The sequence below is a fragment of the Natrix helvetica genome, assembly GCF_964273705.1.
Source record: "Natrix helvetica genome assembly, chromosome: 4".
Taxonomy (NCBI): Eukaryota; Metazoa; Chordata; class Lepidosauria; order Squamata; family Natricidae; genus Natrix; species Natrix helvetica.
Window position 1 is genome coordinate 105,335,486 of NC_138550.1, and position 23,502 is coordinate 105,358,987.

The 23,502-nt window shown below is 41.2% G+C and overlaps 1 protein-coding gene across 2 annotated transcripts in view; it reads left to right on the forward strand.

The window, feature by feature from the left end:
• CARMIL1 (capping protein regulator and myosin 1 linker 1) overlaps positions 1–23,502 on the forward strand; it is a 162,444-nt gene that overhangs the window by 47,832 nt on the left and 91,110 nt on the right. For both annotated transcript variants that reach the window (XM_081950267.1, XM_081950268.1), the window contains exons 3-5: positions 14,999–15,049; positions 20,542–20,601; positions 22,669–22,790. In XM_081950267.1, the coding sequence (XP_081806393.1) occupies positions 14,999–15,049; positions 20,542–20,601; positions 22,669–22,790 (233 nt within the window). The remainder of the gene's footprint in view (positions 1–14,998; positions 15,050–20,541; positions 20,602–22,668; positions 22,791–23,502) is intronic.

The window sequence follows — 23,502 nt, forward strand, 5'->3', positions numbered from 1 at the left end:
CCACTGAGAGCTCCGTTGTCGTCATCCGTGCTTTTTACAAGCCGGCGTTCGGCGCGGCCCCTCAGGGCTCTCCTAAGCATTAGCAGCAACTTTAAAACATCTGGAGAGGCGGCAGGGAGTTCCAACCTTCATTTGGAGCCGCCTTTTTCGATTTCGATTTAACCGCATGCCGCAGCTGCTGAAACCTCACTCATAGCAGGAGCCGCGTGGAGACCTCATTGACCGGTCAGACCGGCGATCTGGGCCCCTAGCCTTTCGGACTGAAGCGGCAAGTGCTTGTGGTCGCCTGGATCGCAACCCTTACCTCCCTGCAGGTGCTGGGAGCTGGATTTGCTTGCGCCATAACCTGCCTGGCTGAATCTCTTCCTGCAACCTTCTGTGTCTCTTCCTGAGCATTTTGGCTTGCGGTGGGCTACTGTGAGGTGGTGAGTGGTGGTGGTTCCCTACCTGTCTCGTTTATTAACGCCATGGCAGATCAGACCCCAGAAAACCCTGAACCAATGGGGGTTTCCTCCAGAGCCTTCGCTAGGCAGGCTGGCAAGGCTGCCAGGAAGGCCATCAGAGGCAACAAACCTTATTCCAAACCCGGGCCTAAGCAGGGATCGGGGCAGGATAAGGATGCCATATGCTGTCAGAAGGCCCTAGAAAAACAATTTCCAAGGCCCAGCAACAGGCCCAAGCTTCCCAGTTTGTGGACTCTCAGGAATCCTCCAGAGAGGTTACTCTTGCCCAGGCTCAACCTATCTCCGATAGCGAGAGAGAAGGCCAGGAATTCTCGTCCACGGCTTCTCGATGACGGATCAGGCCAACCTCTTCGCCTGTCCTTTGGACCTGGAGGAGGGGCCAGCCCCTGTGGGACCCTTGGCACCGCAACTTCCACCCCCCAGGCCCGGCCCCAGGCTTCGCCCAGTCGAGGACCAGGGGCCCAACCTTTCAGCAGAAATGCAAGAGGTCATCATCAGGGCTATTTCCCAGCGCATTGAAGCGGGCATGCAACAGAGAGGCAAACGCACTCACAATACCTGCAAACTGGACCCCCAGGCAGCTCCCAGTATTGCATCCTTCTCCCAGCCTCCTCACTCGCCCCATTCCTCCCTAGCCTCGGAGGATTCGGGCTGGGAGGAGGAGGAAGACTTATTACCTAGGCAGGAACCCGAGTTCTCGGGGGATGAAGGTGGTTCTTCCGAAAAGCCTACCTTTTCGGGCCTATTTAAATTGACCAACTTCAAAACCATCCTGGATAAGGCTAAGGTAGCGACCTGCATGGGGCCTCCCCCCTCGGCTCCGACGGCCCAAGACCCAGATGATTTATCTGGGGACCTTTTTGAAGAACCTGTGTCGGCCCAGGAGATAGTCCCAGTTCCCAAAATATTCCTCAACATGGTTCAAAAGCAATGGGCGCAGCCTGCTACCATGGCTACCCCCAGCAACAATGATAAGAAGTTTTATACAGTAGATGCCAGCCTGGAGGATTTGCTTAAGCTACCTCCCGTGGCGGCACTCACCTCTACGTCTGTTCTTCCCCATGACTTGCTAGAGGGGCTCAAGACAGAGGACATGAGGACTGAGAATGCTTGCCACAAAACTCACCAGGCGGCAGCATGGGCGATTAAGTCATCCGCCTCAGCCGCCTTCCTTTCCAGAGCAGCCCTGCTTTGGTTGAGGCAGTTGCTGAGAAAAATTCCGGCCAAGGACACCAAGTTGAGGCAGGATATCAACAAGATCATGGCAGCCACGGAGTACATCACCAATGCCACCCTGAGCGCTGCCAAGTTTGCCTCTCGAGCCCTAGCGTCTAATGTCACCACCAGATGCCTCTTGTGGCTGAGACACTGGAACGTGGATATGCGCTCCAAGTGGAACCTTGTCACAGCCCCCTTTAAAGGGGACAAGCTCTTCGGGGAGGTCCTGGATCCTGTCCTAGTAGAAAACAAGGACAAGAAGAAGGTGATGCCATCGGTCACTAAGAAGTCCAATCGCAAGGGTCCCAACTCCTACAGGAGGCAGCCCTTTCGGAACACTGAGCCTTCCACTAGCTCTGCCCCATTTCATCGGACATATCCCCAGCAGACTGATCGGTCCCAAGACTGTCAGTCCTTTCGCGACAGAGGTCGACAGCAACACTACTCCAAACGCCCCTTTCGGGGGAGGTCTGGTTCACGCCCCTTCAGGAGATACAAATGACCATCAACGATCAGCTCCCATAGGAGGGCGTCTCCAGTTATTTCACGCCAAGTGGGAGCAGATCACGTCGGACCAGTGGGTCCTACAAGTGATCCGCATGGACCTCACCTTGGAGTTCCTCTCCCTCCCCCTCGCCACTTCATCAGGTGCCCCGTCCCTTCATGCCCAGTCAAACAGTCTCTCATGGAACAAGAGATCAGGCATCTCAGGGATATCAGTGCCATAGAGGCTGTTCCGGCGGGTCAGGAGGGGACAGGATTTTACTCAATCCTGTTCCTGGTTCCCAAAAATTCCGGGGGGTGGAGGGGAATATTGGACCTAAAAAGATTAAACTATCATGTAACCTATCGGAGGTTCAAAATGCAATCCCTCCAGTCCATCCTGGGATGCATCCGGCCGAGGGATATATTGACATCCATAGATCTCAAAGAGGCCTACCTCCACGTACCCATCCGCAAAGTCCACCACCGATACCTGAGATTCACTTACGCAGGCCACCACTACCAGCATCAAGCCTTGCCGTTCGGCCTATCATCGGCCCCCAGGACATTTACGAAGATCCTTGCGGCAGTGGCGGCCTTCCTCAGATCCCATCCAATAAGACTGCACTGTTACCTGGACGACGTCCTCATCCAATCGTCATCTCACCTACAGGCAACCAGAGACCTGGAGTACACCATCCAGGTGCTTCAAGACTACGGGTTCTCCATAAGCTTGGAGAAAAGTCATCTTCTTCCGACAACCAGACTACAACATCTAGGGGCCATCATCGACACTGTCTCCTGCTGGGACTTCCTATCTCCGGAGAGGGTGACTAGCCTCAGGGAGAGGGTCACACAAGTGCAGCGGTCGCCCCTGGCCAAGGTGGTTCAGCTGTCTCAGCTTCTAGGCAAAATGATCTTGTGCCTGTCCATCGTGCCTTGGGCAAGACTCCACTCCCGTCTGCTCCAGTGGCTCCTGCTCCCATACCAAAGGGCCAACAAAAGCAGCTCAATGAGGCTAATCCCGGTTTCCTTAGAGGTACGGCGTTCCCTCAGGTGGTGGTTGTCTCCTGCCCTGACAAAGGGGTCTCCCTTCAAAGAACCCATCTGTCTCACCATCACGACGGACGCCAACCTTTACGGCTGGGGAGCTCATTGCCACAGTCAACTGGCGCAGGGCAGGTGGTCTCATTCCGAGGCTGCTCACAGCATCAACTGATTGGAGCTGAGGGCAGTCGGGTTGGCCCTCCGCCAGTTCCAGACCAGCATACAAGGGCGCCACATGCGGATACTGACGGACAATGTTGCGACAAAGGCGCACATCAACCGGCAAGGGGGCACTCGCTCCAGATCCTTGATGTCAGAGGCCGAAATCCTAGGACGGTGGGTGGACAAACACCTCCTGTCCCTACAGGCGGAACACATCTCTGGCACAACCAACACCCAGGCGGACTGGCTGAGCAGGGCCACAGTCGACCATTCAGAGTGGCGCCTGCATCTGCACCTGTTCCAGCAATTGTCCCAGAGGTTCACCCGTCCGCAGGTAGACCTGTTCACCACCGCATCCAACACGCACCTCCCAAGGTTTTTCACGAGGTTCCACGACCCGCGTGCCAAAGGAGTCAACGCCTTGCACTGCCCTTGGCACTACTGTACGCCTTCCCTCCATTACCTCTACTTCCCAGAGTCATCCGGAAGATCCTGTCGGAGGCGGCAGAGGTACTGCTGGTGGCACCGTTCTGGCCCAGGAGAACCTGGTTTGCGGACCTGGTGAGCCTCTCTGTTGAACCACCGTGGCGGATCCCTCCACAGGAGATCCCCCTCAGCCAGGGGGCTCTTCAACATCCGGAGCCACAGTGGTTGCAACTAGCCATCTGGCACTTGAGCGAGATCTCCTGAGCAGAGGCAGTTTCTCGGCCAAAGTGATCTGCACCATCCAAGCATCCAGGCGACCGTCCACGACCCGGATCTATGACGCTACCTGGAGAGCCTTCGCCAGCTGGTGCACTGCTCATGGATCTTCAGTCTCCTCAGCCTCAGTCCCTGTCATCCTGGACTTCCTGCAAGATGGTTTGGACAAGGGCCTGGCGCCTAACACTCTACGGCATCAGGTGGCGGCAATTTCAACCATTCTGGCTCCCGATGGACATTCCTCGCTCGGCCGGCATCCTGCCATTCGCAGTTTTCTCAGGGGCGCAACTAACCTGAGACCCCCAGTGGTTCACAGATATCCATCCTGGGACCTCAATGTAGTTCTACGTGCCGATCTCAAAGAGGCCTACCTCCACGTCCCTATTCGCAGGGCCAAACGCAAGTACCTGAGGTTCTTTTGCGCAGGCCGCCACTTCCAGTACATGGCCTTGCCGTTCAGCCTGTCATCGGCCCCCAGAACATTTACGAAAGTCCTTGCAGCAGTGGCGGCCTTCCTCAGATCCCGTCCAGTGCGACTCCATTGTTACCTGGACAATGTGCTCATCCAGTCGTCGTCATGCCAACAAGCGACCCAAGATCTGAGTTACACACAGAGAATTCTGCAGGACCACTGCTTCTCAATCAACTGGGAAAAAAGCCATCTAGAGCCGCCAACCAGGCTGCAGCACCTAGGTGCCATCATCGACACCGTGGGCTGTCAGGTTTTCTTGTCATCAGAGTGGGTGGCGAGCCTCAAGGAACGGGTTCTGCAGGTGCAGCAGTCCCCTCACGCCAAAATTGTGCAGTTATCCTAACTCTTAGGGAAGATGATCTCCTGCCTATCCATCGTGCCCTGGGCAAGGCTTCATTCTCGACCCCTACAGTGGCTCCTTCTGCCCTACCAGAGGGTCAACCAGAGGAACTCCCAGGCGATGGTGCAGATCTCACCAAAGGTACGCCATTCCCTCAAGTGCTGGCTGTCTCCTGCCCTGGCCAAGGGCACTCATTTCAAAGAGCCGAACCATCTCACTATCACAATGGATGTCAGCATCTTCGGCTGGGGAGCCCACCTCAACAATCAGATTGTACAGGGCAGGTGGTAAACTCCAGAGACAACGCACAGCTTCAATTGGCTGGAGTTGAGAGTGGTGAGACTCGCTCTCCTCCACTTCCACGATGACATCCAGGGCCATCACATGATGGTGCTTACAGACAGTGTGGCAACAAAGGTGCACATAAACCGCCAGGGAGGCACGCAATCCAGATCACTGATGGCAGAGGCCGACCCCCTGGGAAGGTGGGCAGAGAAACACCTGCTCTCAATACAGGCAGAGCACATCTCCAGAGTCAAGGCAACACCAGAGGCGTGGCTAAAGTTTCAAATCAGTCCTGGGCAGATTGGCTGTAATTAACCACGCTTGGACTCTCCTTCGCAGCGCCCAGAAAACAACCCTTCAGGTAAGCCAATAGTCATTCCATTTTTGGACACAGTACAAAGTTAAAGAATGCAAAATAGCTTATGTCAGGGTGTTACCTGGATTTGCAAAAGGAAAAAAGAATCTTCTCCTATGTATTTATCTAATTTGGCAGCTGTACTCGCTTGCCAAAATTCCAAAAAGCTAGTTTCTGCTTATTTGCAGAATATTGGCTTTGCTCAAAGTGATTTATTCTGATCCAGAAATAGTTAATTTTATAATGCTATGTACAGAGGAAGAAAATCTAGATGAGATAAGCGGCATACAAATTGAATGAATAAATAAATGAATACATATATACCTTATTTTCCCGAAAATAAGACCTCCCCGGATAATAAGCCCAATCAGGCTTTTGAACGCATGAGGTAAAATAAGCCCGCCCCGAAAAAATTTAAACGCAAGTGCAGCCGGTTCCCACCATTTTCTGGGGGGGATGGGGGGAACATGCCCAACATGCACCTGCCATCCACGCGGAATGGCCTCGTGGAGGCCACTCCCACAAACCCTAGTTACCGCACCCCTTCTCTTAGTGGCACCCGCAAAAAGAGCGGCAGGCCCAGCGATGCTAGGGCTGACAAGAGTGTGCCAGAAACAGAGACAGAACTTCCAGCCTTCTCTGGATCAGCCTCCTGTACCTCAAAAATGATAAGCGTCCCCAAAAATAAGACCAAGAGCTTATTTCAGGGGTCAAAAGAAAATAAGACCCTGTCTTATTTTCGAGGAAACACAATACATACATACATACATACATACATACATACATACATACATACATACATACATACATACATTTTTTGATAAATGTTTGAAGCCTGATGTTGCATCAAGCTGCAGCCATATCATAATGAAATATTCAATAAAGGTGTCATCTATTACTGTTTTTACTTTCTGAATGTTACTGATGTTCACAGAATCAATCTATTTGCTTTTATAAATACCCATTAAGCATTTTTTATTACAATTTTTAAATGATAAATTTACCAAGCTTTTGCTATAAGTCATATGTTGCCCAAACCTCTCTGTAAGACCTTTTATTAAACTACCTAACGCTGGGATGTATCCAAACTGAATTCAACATAGGTTTTGTTGAAATCTGTTCGACGAGTTAGTTCTGATTTAAATTTAATTGAACAGATGGCTAGTTCTGCCAATCATGTTGCCCCATGTGTTTATTTTTATTACTAAGCAATAATCAACACTGTTACTGTTGACAAAATCATCAGTCTGCGGTGTCCAGTGTTAGAGATCTTTATTTTGAAATTCTTTTTTTTAAACTAGGAAAACATTATTTCTCACTTATACACAGGTGGTCCCCAATTTACGTCTATTTGTTTAACAGCGGTTTAAGGTTATGATGGCCTCTGCAATGCCCACATAGTGACTAGTCACAATTCAGGCACTTGGCAACCAGCTCACATTTATGACCTGCGGTCACTTAATCACAGTTTGTGACCTTACTTGTCAGTGGTTATAAGGACAGGGGACTAGCATCAGAAGTATAGGACTGTTTGCCTCCCCTCCCCCTCTCAATATTTCTCTTTCTTTGAAGCTGCATGGATTTTCAATATTTTGATACCATTGTTCCCATGGTACATTGATTTCATTCGGGAGATGTGGGCTAGACATACTTCAGAATGATTTGTGAGTTCTCAGGAAGATGAAAATGTTTGTGGCCCAGATTTTATGAGTTATGAAAAGAGCCCGAGAAACAATGCTCTAGAAGACCACTTTATGAATTCAGTCTTTAATTGTGTTTGACAAACCTCTTTAAATATTTAGGGACTTTTAGAATATTCTTCAATGTAGTATTACTCCCTTTCGGGAGAGGGGGCGGTATATAAACGCTAATAAATAAATAAATAAATAAATAAATTAGAGGCTACAGTCGTGAAACAAGCTAGGAAATCCCCAATATTTTTTGGGAACAGTTTGTATGTGTCAAAGGAAATTCTTTGATTGCAGCAATAGGCAGGTCATTGTATTTGGGAAAGCTAAGTGAAGTAATGTTCAAGCATATTCCTTGATTATTTCCCATGCTTACAACAATTGGCACCTTTATTTTAATATTAAGGATAAGCTTGACAATCATGCCTAGTTTGTCTGGGAAATGAGTTATTTAGTTACCGGATAATTTAAATGAAAAATAAAGGAAAATATTTTGAAAAGGCCAGAGGAAAACTACAACTGTATGCCATGAGCTTTGTGTGCACAGTCTGCTAAACCACTATAAATCAGAAAGTTAGCTTTATAGCTGTTATTCATTATGTCTACAAGTGTGTGTGTATGTGTGTCAGTGTGTCAGTAAAAAATATCTTGCTGGGCTTTATGCTGGTGCTATAAATAAACAATTAGAATACTAATGAAAACTAGACATTGTAGAGACACTTTTCCATGGAACTAATTGCTTTGTTTTTCATGTTAAGGAGTGTTCCTCTGAAAACAGTGATAAGTAGGGAATGTTGGCAAATTTTTATTGCATTCCTTGCTGTAGCCAATAGTTGTCTTTGGAGTGGAGAATTATGTTTGAAGTTGATGTAACTTTCCTATATCATTCATATATATTAAATTCTTAGACTAAAGTGGGAAAATGTATGCTCTTCAAGTATTAATGTAGCACTTTCCTAATTGTTGAGCTATTCTATAAAGCAAAGAAGTAAATCTTGGATCCGAAGACAGCTTTTAAAAAATTATTAAATTCATCTAATTCCTTAATACCTATGAGATTATAAAACTAGTAGATCTACTCTGACTAGGGTGGTCTGGAAGTGGTAGATTATATCTATTGACTATTCTCAGTCAATTACAGATTGATGGTTCTCTGACTAAATGCACAATTTAGAATTGGTCAATTTAGTTAAGGGTTTTATATCCATTTTTATGGAGATGTAAAAAATAAGTGGATAGTTTAGTAATTATTTATTAAATTCATCCCTTCTTGAACATTTTGTTTCCACTTAAAAGAAAAGCGAAACCTGGTTCTGTGCTTGCTGTATATTTAAAACTCATCATGTATGCAATACAGACAGTGCTGTGCTTTGTAAAATATTGAAACTGACATATTTAATCAGACACTAATAAGGAATAAAGGAAAAGCAATGAACAAGCAAAAGCTATTGTCATGTTCGTTTTTGTGCGGTAACAAAATGGCACATAGTATGTTGAGAGTACGCAGACTTGCTGGAAAAGCTATCAACTATTCATTAATTTATTTTAATTTAGAAGGAAGGCTGACCAATTTGCCCTGGAATAAAATGTAAATCTGTCATAACTCTCTGCAAGACCATGGGTAAAAACTGTTTGCTCTATAAGAAGCACAATTATGGTTTCAACTTATCAAATTAGCAGAAGTGCAGTTTCAAATTAAGATGCTGAAATCAAAACAAGAAAGTGTTCAGACCAATTATTTATGATGCTTTCTTAAACAAAAGGTTATTGATAATAACTATATGCACACATATATGGATACAAATATATGGGAAGAGAGAGACAAAGGAAAGCAGAATTGCTATTTCATTGTTACAGTATATGTTGCTATTCTTAACTTTACTTCTAGGACAGGCAAGGGCAATGTGTGGATCTTGTTGAACTCCATTTCTTATCAGTCCTAACCAATATGGCCAATGATAAGGAATGAAGGAAATTCTGTCCAACAGCATCTGCAGATCCATATATTGCTCACTCCTGCTCTAGGGTAAGCAATCCTAAGGCATTAAAATGTTAAAAGCAATATAACCAGTGGTCAGATTCAGCTGGTTCTCACCGGTTCAGGCGAACCTGTAGTTTGAAGGACCTGCTGGCCCCGCCCGCCCCTCCCCTCTCAGGAGTCTCCACATTGCTCGTTTTGGATACCAAGTAAGTGCAGGGGCCGCATGGAGGATCTGGGAGGGCAAAAATTGGGCTTTCTGGAAGTCTGAAAATGAACCTGTTTCTGGTTTCCGGGGGGCATCCGGAGCCTGGGGGAGGCCTCAGGGAAGCCTCCAGAGGGCAAAAAATGGGCCTGCCTGAAGTCTGGAAATGGGCCCATTTCCGGCTTCTGGAGCCCAGGGGGCGCTGTTTTCACCCTCCTGGAGGGTCAGGGAAGCCTCCAGAGGGCAAAAAACAGGCCTCCTGGAAGTTCGGAAATGAGCCCGTTTCCGGCTTTCGGAGGGCGTCTGGAGCCTGGGGAGACTGTTTTTGCTCTCCTGGAGGCTCAAGGAAAGCCTCCAGAGCTTGGGGAGAATGAAAATTCCCCCCTGCTGTGGTGCAGGAGGCCAAGAAGGCCATGCCCACCCAGCAATGGGGAAGAGAACGAGTTGCTAACATTTTAGAATCCCACCACTGAATATAGCATTTGGAAATGTTTGTTGCTACTTTGATTGATATCAAAAGCCCAGAATAAAACATTTGTCTAGTTAAGTATACAGTGCTTGTGTGTTTTCTTCAACTTATTTATTTTTTAAAAATGTTCTTCATCATTTATCTAGAGAAAACAAAAGGAATTTCTCAGAAAGATGGAATATATAGCAAAACAACTCTCTTTTTGGTGTAGAAATGCTTATTTCTATACCAAATTGCTTATTAAGAGAAGATATACTATGTATGCAACTTCCTATATGTAGAGTTAAAAGAATTACATATGACTCTGTCATGGAATGTCTACCAGAATTAAGCTTATTGGATCAATGTTTTGTACATAAATGGCTAAGATAAAGAACGTGCATATGATTTGATCAAGATTGCCAGTTATATTCATTAAAGATGCCAAAATCCAGCAAAAAACCCCAACTGAACAAAAAGAATTGAAAGGCAATATTCTCCAATGATCTAGATGTTGATTGTTGTTTTTAGTTTATTTATGAATTTTTCTTTTACATGCATAAGTGCTTTGTGAACAGCATATTGTCTGGGTTAATTTGCTGATACATAACAATATTTATCCAATTTCTGATCTCTATATCTATTATCAAGCCATTGATAAAACAAGTTCCATGCTAGAAAATATTCCGTATCTTCTTTATCCTTTATCTTGAATGTCAACTTATCCATTTCTGCACAATCTAGTATTTTTTATTACACTCTCTTATGTAGATATTTCCTGATTTGTCCAGTGCTGTGTAAATACAACTCTTGCTGCTGTCAAGACATGCAATATTAAGTATATGTTCCCTTAGATGTTGATTTTTTTAATAGTTTCACAATTCTTTCTAGAGCCAGGAGCTATAGAGATCTAAGTTGAATTATTATCACTTCTCCAACCCCTTCCTGTTAGGCAAACAGAATTTTCTTAATCCATTTAATTTAGTAAGATATTCATACCATTGGAAAGACTGTTCTATACTGGAGCTGCAGTGGTTAGAATGCAGTACTGCAGTCTATCTCTGCTGACTGCCAGCTGACTGCAATTTGGCAGTTCAAATCTCACCAGGCTCAAGGTTGATTCATCCTTCCATCCTTCCGAGGTTGGTAAAATGAGGACCCAGATTATTGGAGGCAATGTGCTGACTCTAAGCCGCTTAGAGGGGGCTGTAAAACACTGTGAAGTGGTGTATAAGTTTAAGTGCTATTGCTATTCCATCTTTTTTGTCCCTCATAGATTAATCAAAACAATAGGAATATAAATTTCAAAGTAAAAATGTTGGAACTCAAACCTGCTATTTTCTGAAATCACTAAATCATCTACAGATGATCGGAGACTGATCATAATTGAGAATGATTTGAAGTTTCACATAAACCAAATACACCATCATTTCTCATTTGCTTGATGAGATCTTATTGAATTGCATTTGCTGCCTACAGATTGATAGTCTGCTTTGAATTGAAGCATTGCTAAATTCCTGGAGTAATTGCAAATATGGTTGAAATAACTTTATCTTCTGTGAGATCAACTCAGTCTATCACCTTCTCCAAAATTTCATTTGATTCTGATAACTTGGGAGTTTTAGTTCATATCATCTGTAGAAGGACCTAGACTGAAGAAAGGCACACTATGCATACATTTTCTTATTACTCGTATTAGGGGAACTGAATTCTACACACACCAAGTAAATACGTCTTATACTTAGCAAGATGTCACCTTAATTCTAAACTCATTCAAGAAAAGTTATTAGTTTGAAAATAGGCTCTATTTTAAATAGAATAATTTCATTGGCTCATTCTAATATGACATAACTTGCCTTTATTGAGTAATGATTGGTACTAATGCCAGTGACATATGCATACATGCTAAAGTGCAAATCTGTACAGTTGTCCTGGTAACAAATATGAAAGCAAGTCCGTAGTCTAGACAAGGCTTTAGTATATGTGCATTTTGGTTATGTGCCAAGGAAAAATGGACAGATGTCAACTAAAGTACTTGATGGATTCAAATGATAAAACACTAACCATTTCTCCAAATAAAGGGGTTCAGAATATAAGTAGTAGGATAACTGTAATGCTTTGATCAGGAGTTTTTATTGCTTTGGAAATTTTTGTAATATATATGACAGCATGACATTAGTTGATCATCTTTCTATAAACTGTAAAAACATTTGATTGACATACATAAATTAAAAATAGCATTACTCCAAGCTCTCTGATATTTTTATTCAATTTTATAGATACCTTGATTGATAAAGCTATTTAAGTGGATTTGTTCATTAAATATCATGTCCTATTAATGATAAAATAGCTAAAGTGACAAGTTATTTCATCTTGACATACATATGAAATGAGATGGAAATTGTTCAAATTAAAATAGTTAATTTTGAAGCATGATAGTTCTCTTTTTCATGCACCCCCCCTCTCTCTCTCACACACACACACAATCACCACACGCAGACACGGAGGGAGGGAGGGAGGGAGAGAGAGAGAGAGAGAGAGAGAGAGAGAGAACACGAACTGTAAGCCATCCAGAGTTTTTCTGGGCATAGGTGGCTCAAAATTAAAATAATGAAGTATAGTGAACAGATATAAATTTGATAAAAGATAAAGGTTTCCCCTGTCCAGTTGTGTCTGACTTTAGGGGGTGGTTGATACACTACAGGGAGAATATGGTATAGGAATCTTTGAATTTTATAGGGAGATAAATTGAATGCTGTGCTGCTTATGTATGCATACATTCATTCACATTCATTCCTTGCAACAGACCATATACTACATACTATCTTTCTGTACTTCTTAAAATTCCAAAATTTCCTATGTTCAGTAAACTTTCCACCAATTCCCTCACTTTAATTTCATTGTACCAAAAATAATGCCTTTCATTATGATGTACCAATGGACAACATTTGTATATTTGTGATATATTTCTTTTTGTCTGTCCTAAGTATTCTGCCACTTAGCTTCATTGTAGAATCATGAAGTTGTTGTTGTAATAGTACAATGTCTTATACAGAAAAGATTTGTCCTTCACTTCTCCCCTTCCAGCAATAATATGTGAAAACAAGGCGCCAAAATTACCATCTTCTCCCTTGTGAATGTAAACTTTCTCCTCAGCATGTTCTGTAACTTTGTATCTATTTCAAATATTTTCATTTGTGGGATCCTGTTTCCAACATAGTCTTTAAAATTGTTACAATTAAAAAGTTAAAACAGTCAACAGAATGGCATGAATATAACAAGCAGTAATTACATATTAAATAAAAGGCTATTATTCCTTCCCAACTCCCATTTAGACTTATTTAAGTCTGGCAGCCCAAAGGGCGGTTACAAACCTAAACTAAATCTTTATCCCTTTTGCTCTTTCTGTCCCTCATATTTTGAGGTTTTATCTCATATTTCATTATGTTATTTGCCAAATCCCCCCCCCCCTTCGTTCTTGTTAGGGATTGTTCTCAAGCATGCAACAGTGACCCATCATAGAGTAGGATAATAATTCTGATGGCATCCTTTGGTTTAGGTTGGGGTTTTCAAACTTTACAGTGATGTGACCTTGTGAATGAAACATAGAGTTGTGTAACATTCATCACCCCCAAGAATAAAATTAATTATTTCCTTGGGGTTAAAGTCGGATGAGAAAGGAAAATTCCACTTTTCAATAGTTAAATTTTAATCTAAATATACCTCGGATCATTTCATCACTGCCCCATAATAAAAAACCAAATTCAACACGTGGCCCACACTTTATGTTAGACCAGGGGTGTCCAAACTTGAGAACTTTAAGAGCATGGCTGGCTGGGGAATTCTAGGAGTTGAAGTCCACAAGTCTTAAAGTTCTCAAGTTTTGATACCCCTGTGTTAAACCCTTGGTGACTTGGCTCAGGTACTTGGTTACAATGATGTTCACAAAACTATTTGTCTCCCAGTACTGTAAGTTTGGGGAACTCCACTGTCAGCCTAACCATGGCATTGAGCAGTTCAGGAAATGAAGCTGCAACATAAGAAGATCAGTATAGTAACTGCAATCCCATCTCTTACCTAGAGCTGAACTTTACATAGGTTTTTACATATGTTATGAATTTTACATAGGTTATCTGAGAAGTAGCATCTCTAGAAGCCTTGAAAATTATATGGCCATTTACTATGCAACAATAGCTCCTCTATTGGTTCTGTAATTTTTGTGGCTAAAGTGTACATAGGAAAGATTCCCTCTGCTCTAACACCATCAGGCTACTAACATCTACTGTCAGGGAATTTGCACAGCAGGTATCCAAATGAAGTCAAAGACTCTGACATAAACTTGTAGTTTTATATAAATAAATATATCTCTATTTACAGCAAACATCTCTGTTTACATCTCTATTTACAGCAAACAAGATAGTCAGGCAAACAGGAGCATCATGAAGTGAATCACAGAGCATACAGGGCACACAAAAGAAAAAAGGTGGGGGGGAAAGGGAAACTCCCCCTCCACACCCATAGCAACCAATCACCATGCAGATTGCCTCACACAGGAGCCAGCAATCTCCAATCAATCAATTATAACTCTCTGTTCTGGCTCACTGCACAACCCCATTGCTCCAGCTACTAATATAAGTAACTTAACATCTATCAAAAAATAAAGTAGAGAAGAAATGCTTCATGCAGATTTACCTGTTTTTCATTCTGTGCAAAGTACAAAATTATGCCAGCCAGCAGGGATGGTTGAACTTTAAACCTTCCTTCCACTAAAATCCAGGTACCTATGCCCACTAGCATACACGCACACTATATGTAAACTAAGATCCCAGAGCAGAAAAGAATCAACCTGGTTTCATATTCTGATTTGTAAGTAGGGGGTACTGTAATTGTTCATAACTTGAGTGTGAACCTGCTCTATGATAGTCCTCTTAGAAGAATCACTACAAACTGTTTTCACAAAGTAAATTCTTCCAATTCTATAATTTTATGCGGACTATTTGTTTACATTCAGTGGATGCTAAGGGAATATAAATAGAGCTACAAAACTATTATAGATTTATATAGAAATTAAGAAATTATAGCATGAAAACATTTCTGAATATATATGTTTTTTTCTAAAGGTAAACATTTGCTTTTTTTTTTTTTTGGCAGGTGCTAACATCGTGTCGGGCCTTTCTGTTAACTTCCCGTATTCCTACCAAGGTAAGACTGAATTTCATCACTTTTTCCCCTATAATCTAGCACAGTTCACTTACTTTTAAGCTAATACACTGATCTTAGTCTCAGAATATAATAAGGTGGTTGAGAATAGTTAATAGAATACATTTAGGAGAAAATGCTGTTTCCTTTTTTTCTAAGTTGTTTAAAGTGTTACAATTGGAACAAATTTATGCAATCTTCTGGAAGACATAGGGGCACAGTTTACTTTTTCTTCCTGTTGAATATGAAATTTTGTGACGGTATCTATGTGTCCGAAAGATAATTTAACTTCACAATGTTTTTTAAGCTCTAAATTGTTGATAATATGAAGCAAGATTGACACATGGTGATTCTTCCAAACTGAGTTCTTTATTGTTTAAGACCTAAAAACAAAATCTTTCCAGACTCTGCTATCTGCATCTAAATTATACTCTGTGAACTATTAGGGAGGCTCTGTCTTCATCCTCTTTCTCTCACACATAAGATTGAGACTGAGTTGCCTGAGACTTAAGTTTCCACTTAACTCTTCCGTCCCTCCTGGGAATCCACCTCCTTACTACATTCCATTAAACAAACATAGTATAGTAGCCTTCTGGGACAATTAACAAATAGTAGTATAAAAATTTATGTAAAGACTATTTCAGATCACATGGCTGGATTATCTCTTGCTTGATTCTTAAGTAAAATAACCCTTTTGTTCATTTACATATATCAATATGTTAAGTAGGTTCACTAATTAGCGTTATGTCTCTGCAGAATTCTTGAGACATAGGTTATAATAGAGCTTCTCTTTATAATGGCCACCATGGTGGTATTCAGAGTTGACAGACTTCATCCAAGCAAAATTCTTTCAAATAATCTTCTGCAGTGGATTTTGGAGCTGTGTTGTTCTACAGGACATGAAAGAAACCATTTCTGAGATAATTTTGATTCTGCTGGCTAGAGACTGTCAGTGTCTCTGTCTTGTCAGACTTCAGTAGGTCTGAATTAGGGCACAATGCAGATTTCATTAGTATTATTTCCTGGTCCAGTCTTATTGCCATTTTCACTATGAAGACTGAGAGTTTGCCAATATCCTTCTAGCCTCATTCTGCTCCGTATTCCCATAACAGGAGATAGTAATGGCAATTCATTATAGAATTTGTCAGGGATGTATTTTTTAGCAGTGGGAGTAAGGGAAGATGTGTAGGTTGACCTGCAACATTGTTGACCTCTCACTTTTCTAGAATTGGTTTTACTTACAACTTGAAAATAAGTGGTCTAAAGGAATGTTGTGCAGTTTGCTATATACAAATATTCCTCGACTTACAGCTGATCACTTAGTGACTGTTTGAAGTTACAACTGGAACTTATGACCCGGCTTTGAAGTTCAGATGGACAGGCCTCCTTTGCAGTCACATAACTGAATTTTGGATGCTTGGTAACACAGCTGCATTTACAGTCATTTGCAGCATCCCAGAGTCATCTGACCATGTTTTATGATAGTTTTTCCAAAAATTGGCAATTCTAGTTTTCAGCCAAACTGCGCCCATAGTAAACCACTGATTCGCTTAACGACCATGGAGTTCACTTAAAGACTGCCACAAAAACTGATGGTAAAAAACCATCAGGTTGATCACATGATCAATGCACTCTAGCAGTCTATGGATTCTGGCTAACGTGATGCTGGTATAAGTCTCTCTTTTCGCTTTGGCAACAACTACTTGAGAAAGACTAAAAAAATAAAATAGGAGTGGCACTTTCTTAATTATATGCACCATATATAGAAACATTAGTCAGAATCAGCTGTAGTGCAGTAACATTACCAAAGCTTAAATTGTGGCAAACATGCCAAATTAAACGCGCCACATCGGGAAATAGGATATACTGAGCTTTAAAAATATATTTTGAAATTTAAAATCTGTAAAGTAGTGAATCAAGGGGGGGGTAGGGACAATTACTGAGCGTCATAGAAAACCATAATTAACAGAGAATAACCTTTAAAAAATAACCTGCAGCAAATTTTTATTCCGATACCGAAGAATTTCTCCTTGTTAAAGAGTCAAAGGTGTGAATGTTTTGAATTAGTGGGTTGTCCCTTCAAATGCATTCAGTAAGGAGGATCTTATTACAATAGTCCTTGACTTACCACAGTTCATTTAGTGTGACCTTTTGAAGTTACAACAACACTGAAAAAGGTGACTTACGACCATTTTTCACACTTATGACCATTGTAGCATCTCCATGGTGACATGATTAAAATTCAGATGCTTGGCAACTGACTCATATTTATAACAGTTGCAGTGTCCTGGGATCATGTGATCATTTTTTGCGACCTTCTGACAAGCGAACTCAATGGGGAAGCCAGATTCACTTGACAACCGGGTTACTAACTTAACAACTACAGTGATTCACGTAACTGTGGGAAGAAAGGTCATAAAAGGGTGCAAAATTCACTTAACAACCATCTTAGAACTACCACCCACCTCCGCTCCTTCCGACAGAAGCTTAAGACCCACCTGTTCCAATTAGCTGGCTTAACTGATTTATAGTCCCATTCAACCTCCTGGCAAACATCTTATTGGGTAGTTTTTAAGGGTATTTTAAGGGTATTTTAATGTTTATTTGTATTTTAATTTAAATATTGTACAGTCCACATCCTACCTCCTCTGTTTACCTATTTGTATATTTAAGTATGCCCATATTGTGTATTTATATACTGTTTTAATATGACTGTACACCGCCCCGAGTCCTGTTTAGGAAAGGGTGCGGTTTATAAATTAAAGTTTATTATTATTATTATTATCTCACTTATTAAGAATTTTGGGCTCAATTGTGGTCATAGGTCGACCCCAGGTCGTATCTTCCTATGTCTGTGGTAGCAAACCTATGGCATGTGTGCCGGAAACGGCACACAGAGCCATCCTGCGCGGGATGTGCGCCCTTGCTGGCTCCCCTGAAGTAACGTTCCGGGACATATGCACGCACCAGCATCCGAATTTCCAGGTTTCCATCACACACATGCGCAACAGCCAGCTTTTTCTCGGGCTCGTGCCCATGCTGGAAACTGTAAATCTGGGTGCCGGTGTGCACATGCACGATGGAATGCTGCTCTTCCAGGTTTCAGCGCTCCCGCGCACACAAAAGCCAGCAAGGCCACACATTCCTCACGGGATGGTTTTGCGTGCCATTTCCAGCACACAGACTGGCACGCAGGTACGAAAAATGTTCACCATCACTGCCCTATGTAATTGATTTCAGAATCAAAAGTGTTGTTAGAACAACAGTAACAGCACTTCCACTGGAATCTGCTGCCTTGTTTCTTAAATTTAATTTTCATGATGGAAATTTAAGCAACAGGTCTTGACCTTCTTTGTGTATTCTTTCGGTTATTGAAATAATAATTGAATAATGGTGTTATATTTCCACAACTTCTCTTCTGAAGATTAAACATTCCAAATTCCTTCAATCTCTTTTCATATGACTTTGTTTTTAGTCCCCAGTAATCCTTGTTTCCCTTATCTAGATCTGAACTCTGCAAAATAAAGTAGAACTTTTACTCTTCTTGTTTATTTCTGAAGTTCCAACCTTTTTTTTTTGCTGCCACATATTACTGCTGTGAATCATTTTCAGCTTGATTATAACCATCATTCCAAAATCTTTTCCACCTACCATTCATTACTAAGCCAGGATTTCCTAACCATAATTCCAGTCCAGAGCATTTTATTTCTTTCTCCTAAGCAAGGAATTTTGTATTTATTCCTGTTAATTTTTTTCAGAGCTCTTTCTCTGGTCACGTTTTCAATTTCATTTCTATTTTCCAGCCATTTAATTTTGTGTCACCTGCAAATCGAATCAACGATTCTTCTAGTTCATTGGGCAATGAATAAAAATGTTGTACAGGACTGGATCTTGTATTGCCCCACTTGATACCTTCCATTTTGATGAGAGCACCATTTGAGTATATTTTTTCAGACCAGCCATTCATTTAATTGTAATCTCATGTTTGGCAGCTTCTTCTTTTCTTTTGCCAGAGTCTATTTCTTCTCTGCAGCCTGAAAAATATTTCAGAGCTCCAGCTGTGCAGATCATCATCTCTGTCTCTTGTTTTTACTTGTCCAGTAGATTGGCCTCTTTGTTTTTCTTTTTTATGCAGTGAATGTTTTCCTGTTTTTCAATATTAGAGGTTTCCACTCTGTCTATTCTAGCATGTCCTTTGTTTTATATACTTACTTATGTTACCTGCTATAAATTGGTGGCATACAAATTAATTCAAATCACTAAATAAGCTTACTCTTTACATGAAGTGTGGCCACTTGTTTGAAGTTAGCACTTGCTGAAGTACAGGTAGTCCTCAACTTACAACAGTTCATTTAGTGACCATTCAACGTTACAACAGAACTGAAAAAAGTGATTTATGACTGTTTTTCACACTTATGATTGTTGCATAATCCCCATGGTGACGTGATTAAAATTAAGATGCTTGGGAACTAACTTACATTTATGACCATTGTACTGTCACCTTTTATGAAATACAGGGAATACAGGTCACGATACACCTTTTGTGACCTTCTGACCAGCGGAGTCAGTGGGGAAACCAGATTCACTTAACTTATTGTTAAATTGTTAGTTAACAATTAACAACAACTTAGTTGTTGCTAATTTAACAACTGCAATGATTCACTTAACAACTGTGGCAAGAAAAGTCATAAATTAGGCAAAATTCACTTAACAAATGTCCCACTTGGGAATCAAAAAATTGGGCTCAGTTATGGTCGTAAGTTGAGGACTACCTGTATATTTTATTGTTTGCAGTCATAAGCCCAAGGCCAAAAGCATTGCAAGTTAATACTACAGACTCTGCCTTTTCATCTGTATTTTTGTTTTTCACTGCCAGCTGAAGGTTATTTTTCCTTTTTCTTTTCTGATTAGGCAAGGACACTGTTGATTTGATGAAAAACACGAAGTTGCCTACCATTTTCCATTTGTGCTGTCAGGGGAAATAAAATTAAGACAAATCAGAAGGGCAAGCATGCTGAAAAGAGGGGAACAAAATAGTCTGTTACATTAAACAGCAAAGATAACCCAATGTAAGAGATCTCAGATGATGGGTTATTCTTGAGTCATATCAGTTGCTGAAATTCTTTGATTATGGTGTCCCTTCTTCATTAACTAATACTTTTCTTGGCTTTCTTTTGAACTTGCCTAAGTGGTTCATTCTTATCTGGAAGATGAAGCTTGATAGTGAACAAAACAGATTGTAGTAGAACAGAGTATACATTTATGCAGGGTCTAAAATGTATATATTTTAAATTATCTCTGTTGCCTCTTCCCTGTTAACCCTGGGTTGTGTTTTGTGTATGTTTTATGCCATTCAAGTGAATGATGCTCAAGGAGCAAACCATTACTGTAAATTATATGTAGGTTATATGATCAATAGTTAATCTTTGTTTAACATGTATTTTAATCCATGTTTTGATATCTCAAAATAATTTTCTATTCTCTCTGAATTGCAGCTAGAATTAACTTTCAGCTACTTGGAAATCCAAGGAATCACTTGCAATAAACCAGGCCAGGTGAATATTTAGTTACAAATGACACAGAATTGCATAATCCCAAGAATATTTTAATCAGCTTGATGGTTCTTCTACACAGTGTTATCCTTCAGATGAACTGAATTAGTGATATGAAAGAAATCATATGGATTATGTTGAATGGAATGTTCATAGGAAGTTAAGTTGCATATTTCTGCAGTATAGATATAACAAATTAGGTTTGGGTTATACCAAAAGTAATGTTTCCCTTCGTAACAAAAAAACAAGGGCCAATTTGAGCGTAGTTGTAGTCTCCATGTTCAGATAAGGTATTAAAAATGCCATAAATATAAAACATAAAAAATATTATATGATAATTAAAAAGAGAGAAAGGCAGCAGAAGTCCATTCTGCAGTTTCTAAAACTTTCTTTAAACAGCCCATGGTTTTATATTTGGTTTATCTAGGGCTTATTTTCTGCATGTGCATCTTCTACAAATGTTTTTCTTACTAAAAAACATGATTGGGATATAATATTTAAGAATGTTTTTGTGCCCAAACCTCAGGCTTCCATAAATTCTTAATTTACCGTATTTTTTGGAATATAAGATGCACATTTTTTGGTGAAAAATGGGCCGGTTTTTGCTCATTTTTGCCCCCCCCCCTCCCCGAGCACTTTGCAGGCCTCTCAAACTCTTCACATGCCCCATTTTTCACAAAAAAATGAGACTTGAAGAGGGTTTGGGAGGTCTGCAGAGTGCAAAAACTTTTTTAAAATTTACCTCTTCAAAATCTTGGTGCGTCTTATACTCTGGTGCATCTTATACTCCGAAAAATGAAGTACTGAGTTGGATAGCCTCTTAATATTCTGAATCACAACTGTCTGTGGCTTACTATTACTGTACATATGAGCTAGGTAAACAAGGGTTTCACAAACCACAACTAAAAAGCAGAAAGTGCAAGAAGTTAATCAATAGAAGATATCAAGTAATATCTTTGTGTTTCAGTCAGGAGTCTCCACATTTGGCAACTTTGAGACTTGTGGACTTCAACTGCCAGAATTCCTGTCAGATTTCCCCAGCCAGCCATGGGAGTTGAAGTCCACAAGTCTTAAAGTTGCCAAGTTTGGAGACCCCTGGTTTAAGCTGATATTGCAGTGTTGTGATGATATGATCTCACACTTTTAATGGACGTTAGTTGGAGATATCTATAAGCTCAAATTACTTCCAACTTTTTCTTAAATTCAGAAGGGGTATTACTGAAATATTTACTTCATAGGGAAGCTTTTCCTCTTCCATCTCCTTTAGGAGTGGGAGGCGATTCTGAAGTTTGGGACAGATTTCTATATTTTCTGTTGTCCTGAGTTAATTGCACCCTTTCCCATTTCATTCCATTTTCAAAGTATCAGCATTGTTGATCTGTGAGCATTTTCCTCTTTCAAATATATAGAGATGGGTTTCTGTACCAATCTCCATTCCTTCACAGACGCCCAGCACTATGGCTGTGCACCAGAAGCATAAATATCATATCTGTCTGCGAATCTGTAAAGCAGCTAAACCTTTTACATGACAGCTGAGAGATCCATCATGTGATTCCAGGGGCGGGGGGGGGAAGAGCTGCTTTAAAGAGCAGCAGACAGATGCTCAGTTCATACTCATGTATGTTCCAAAGCCTCTTTTTTGGAATCAAATCCAAGCTACTGCACAGGGCTAATAAGCATATAAATGCAGAGATCCTTTGTGATATCCTGCTGTTGTAAAAAAAGATTCAGAGATAACAGTGATGCTGGTTGTTGGAAAAGTCACTTACAGAATGTGTAAATCGGAGAGCTTACTATAACCCATTTATTCAAATATTTTTACATCCTAATATCAGGAGCTTTTAAACTGCAGTTTTTCCATGGTTAGAGTGAGGCAGAAAATAGATCATATAGCTGCCTGTGTATTGCATCAGCAGTCCTTCCTTCCTTCTTTCAGACAGATGAACATAGATTCTAACTGATTTTGAATGCACTGTTTTAGTTATTCACTATTGATATATTTGTAATTTTTAAGGATTATATAAAGATTATATAAAGGGTTACCTCATGTCTCCCCCATTTTTTATGCAGCTGATTATAGAAACTGAAAAGTGCAACATTTCTATGAAATTAACTTCATCTGAAGATGTGCATGAAGTGTTGGCACATATTGGAACATGCCTTAGGAGAATATTCCCTGGTCTATCTCCACTGTAGGTACATCTTTGTATAAATGCTTAGCAAAATAGACTCGATTTCTCTCTCTCTCTTTTTCTCTCACCTGTTGTATTTGGATGTATCAGTGATGCTGATTTGTCTTTTCCACATTTCTAGATACTTTTTGAAAAATATTTATTAAATTTATCCAAAGGAGATAGAATGGGGCGGGTTTCCATACATTTTATATCAACCCAATACTGTGGACAACATGGAGTACGTTATTCTTTGGCATAATATACCAGATGTGTTGACTCAAACCTCTTGAAAGTGGTAGAACAGAAAGGCTATACAGCATTTTACATTCAAATAGAAAAAGTATTTTGTAGCCTGGAGGGGCACTTGTATAATGTCTGTTAACTATTTTTTAAAGCAACTGCATCTTTTCCCAGAATTGTATTGTTTTCCAGTACACTGCTTGGAGAGTCCAAGCATGGATTAAACTCAGCCAATCTGCCCAGGACTAAATTGAAACTTTAGCCACGCCTCTGGTGGTGCCTTGACTTGCCAGATTTTCAATTCAGTCAAAGCCCAGTGGACGCGTTTTAGTTTCTCTCCAGTTCTTGGCAGATTGCTTGGACTCTCCAATTCCCCTTTTTTGCAGTTATTTATTCCTCTGGAAGAGCAGGAGCGAGGAGAGGTACCCTTTCTTGATTTTTCTCTCCTATCTCGCCATTCTCGGCTCTCATAGTGTCCCGGGCTTGCTCA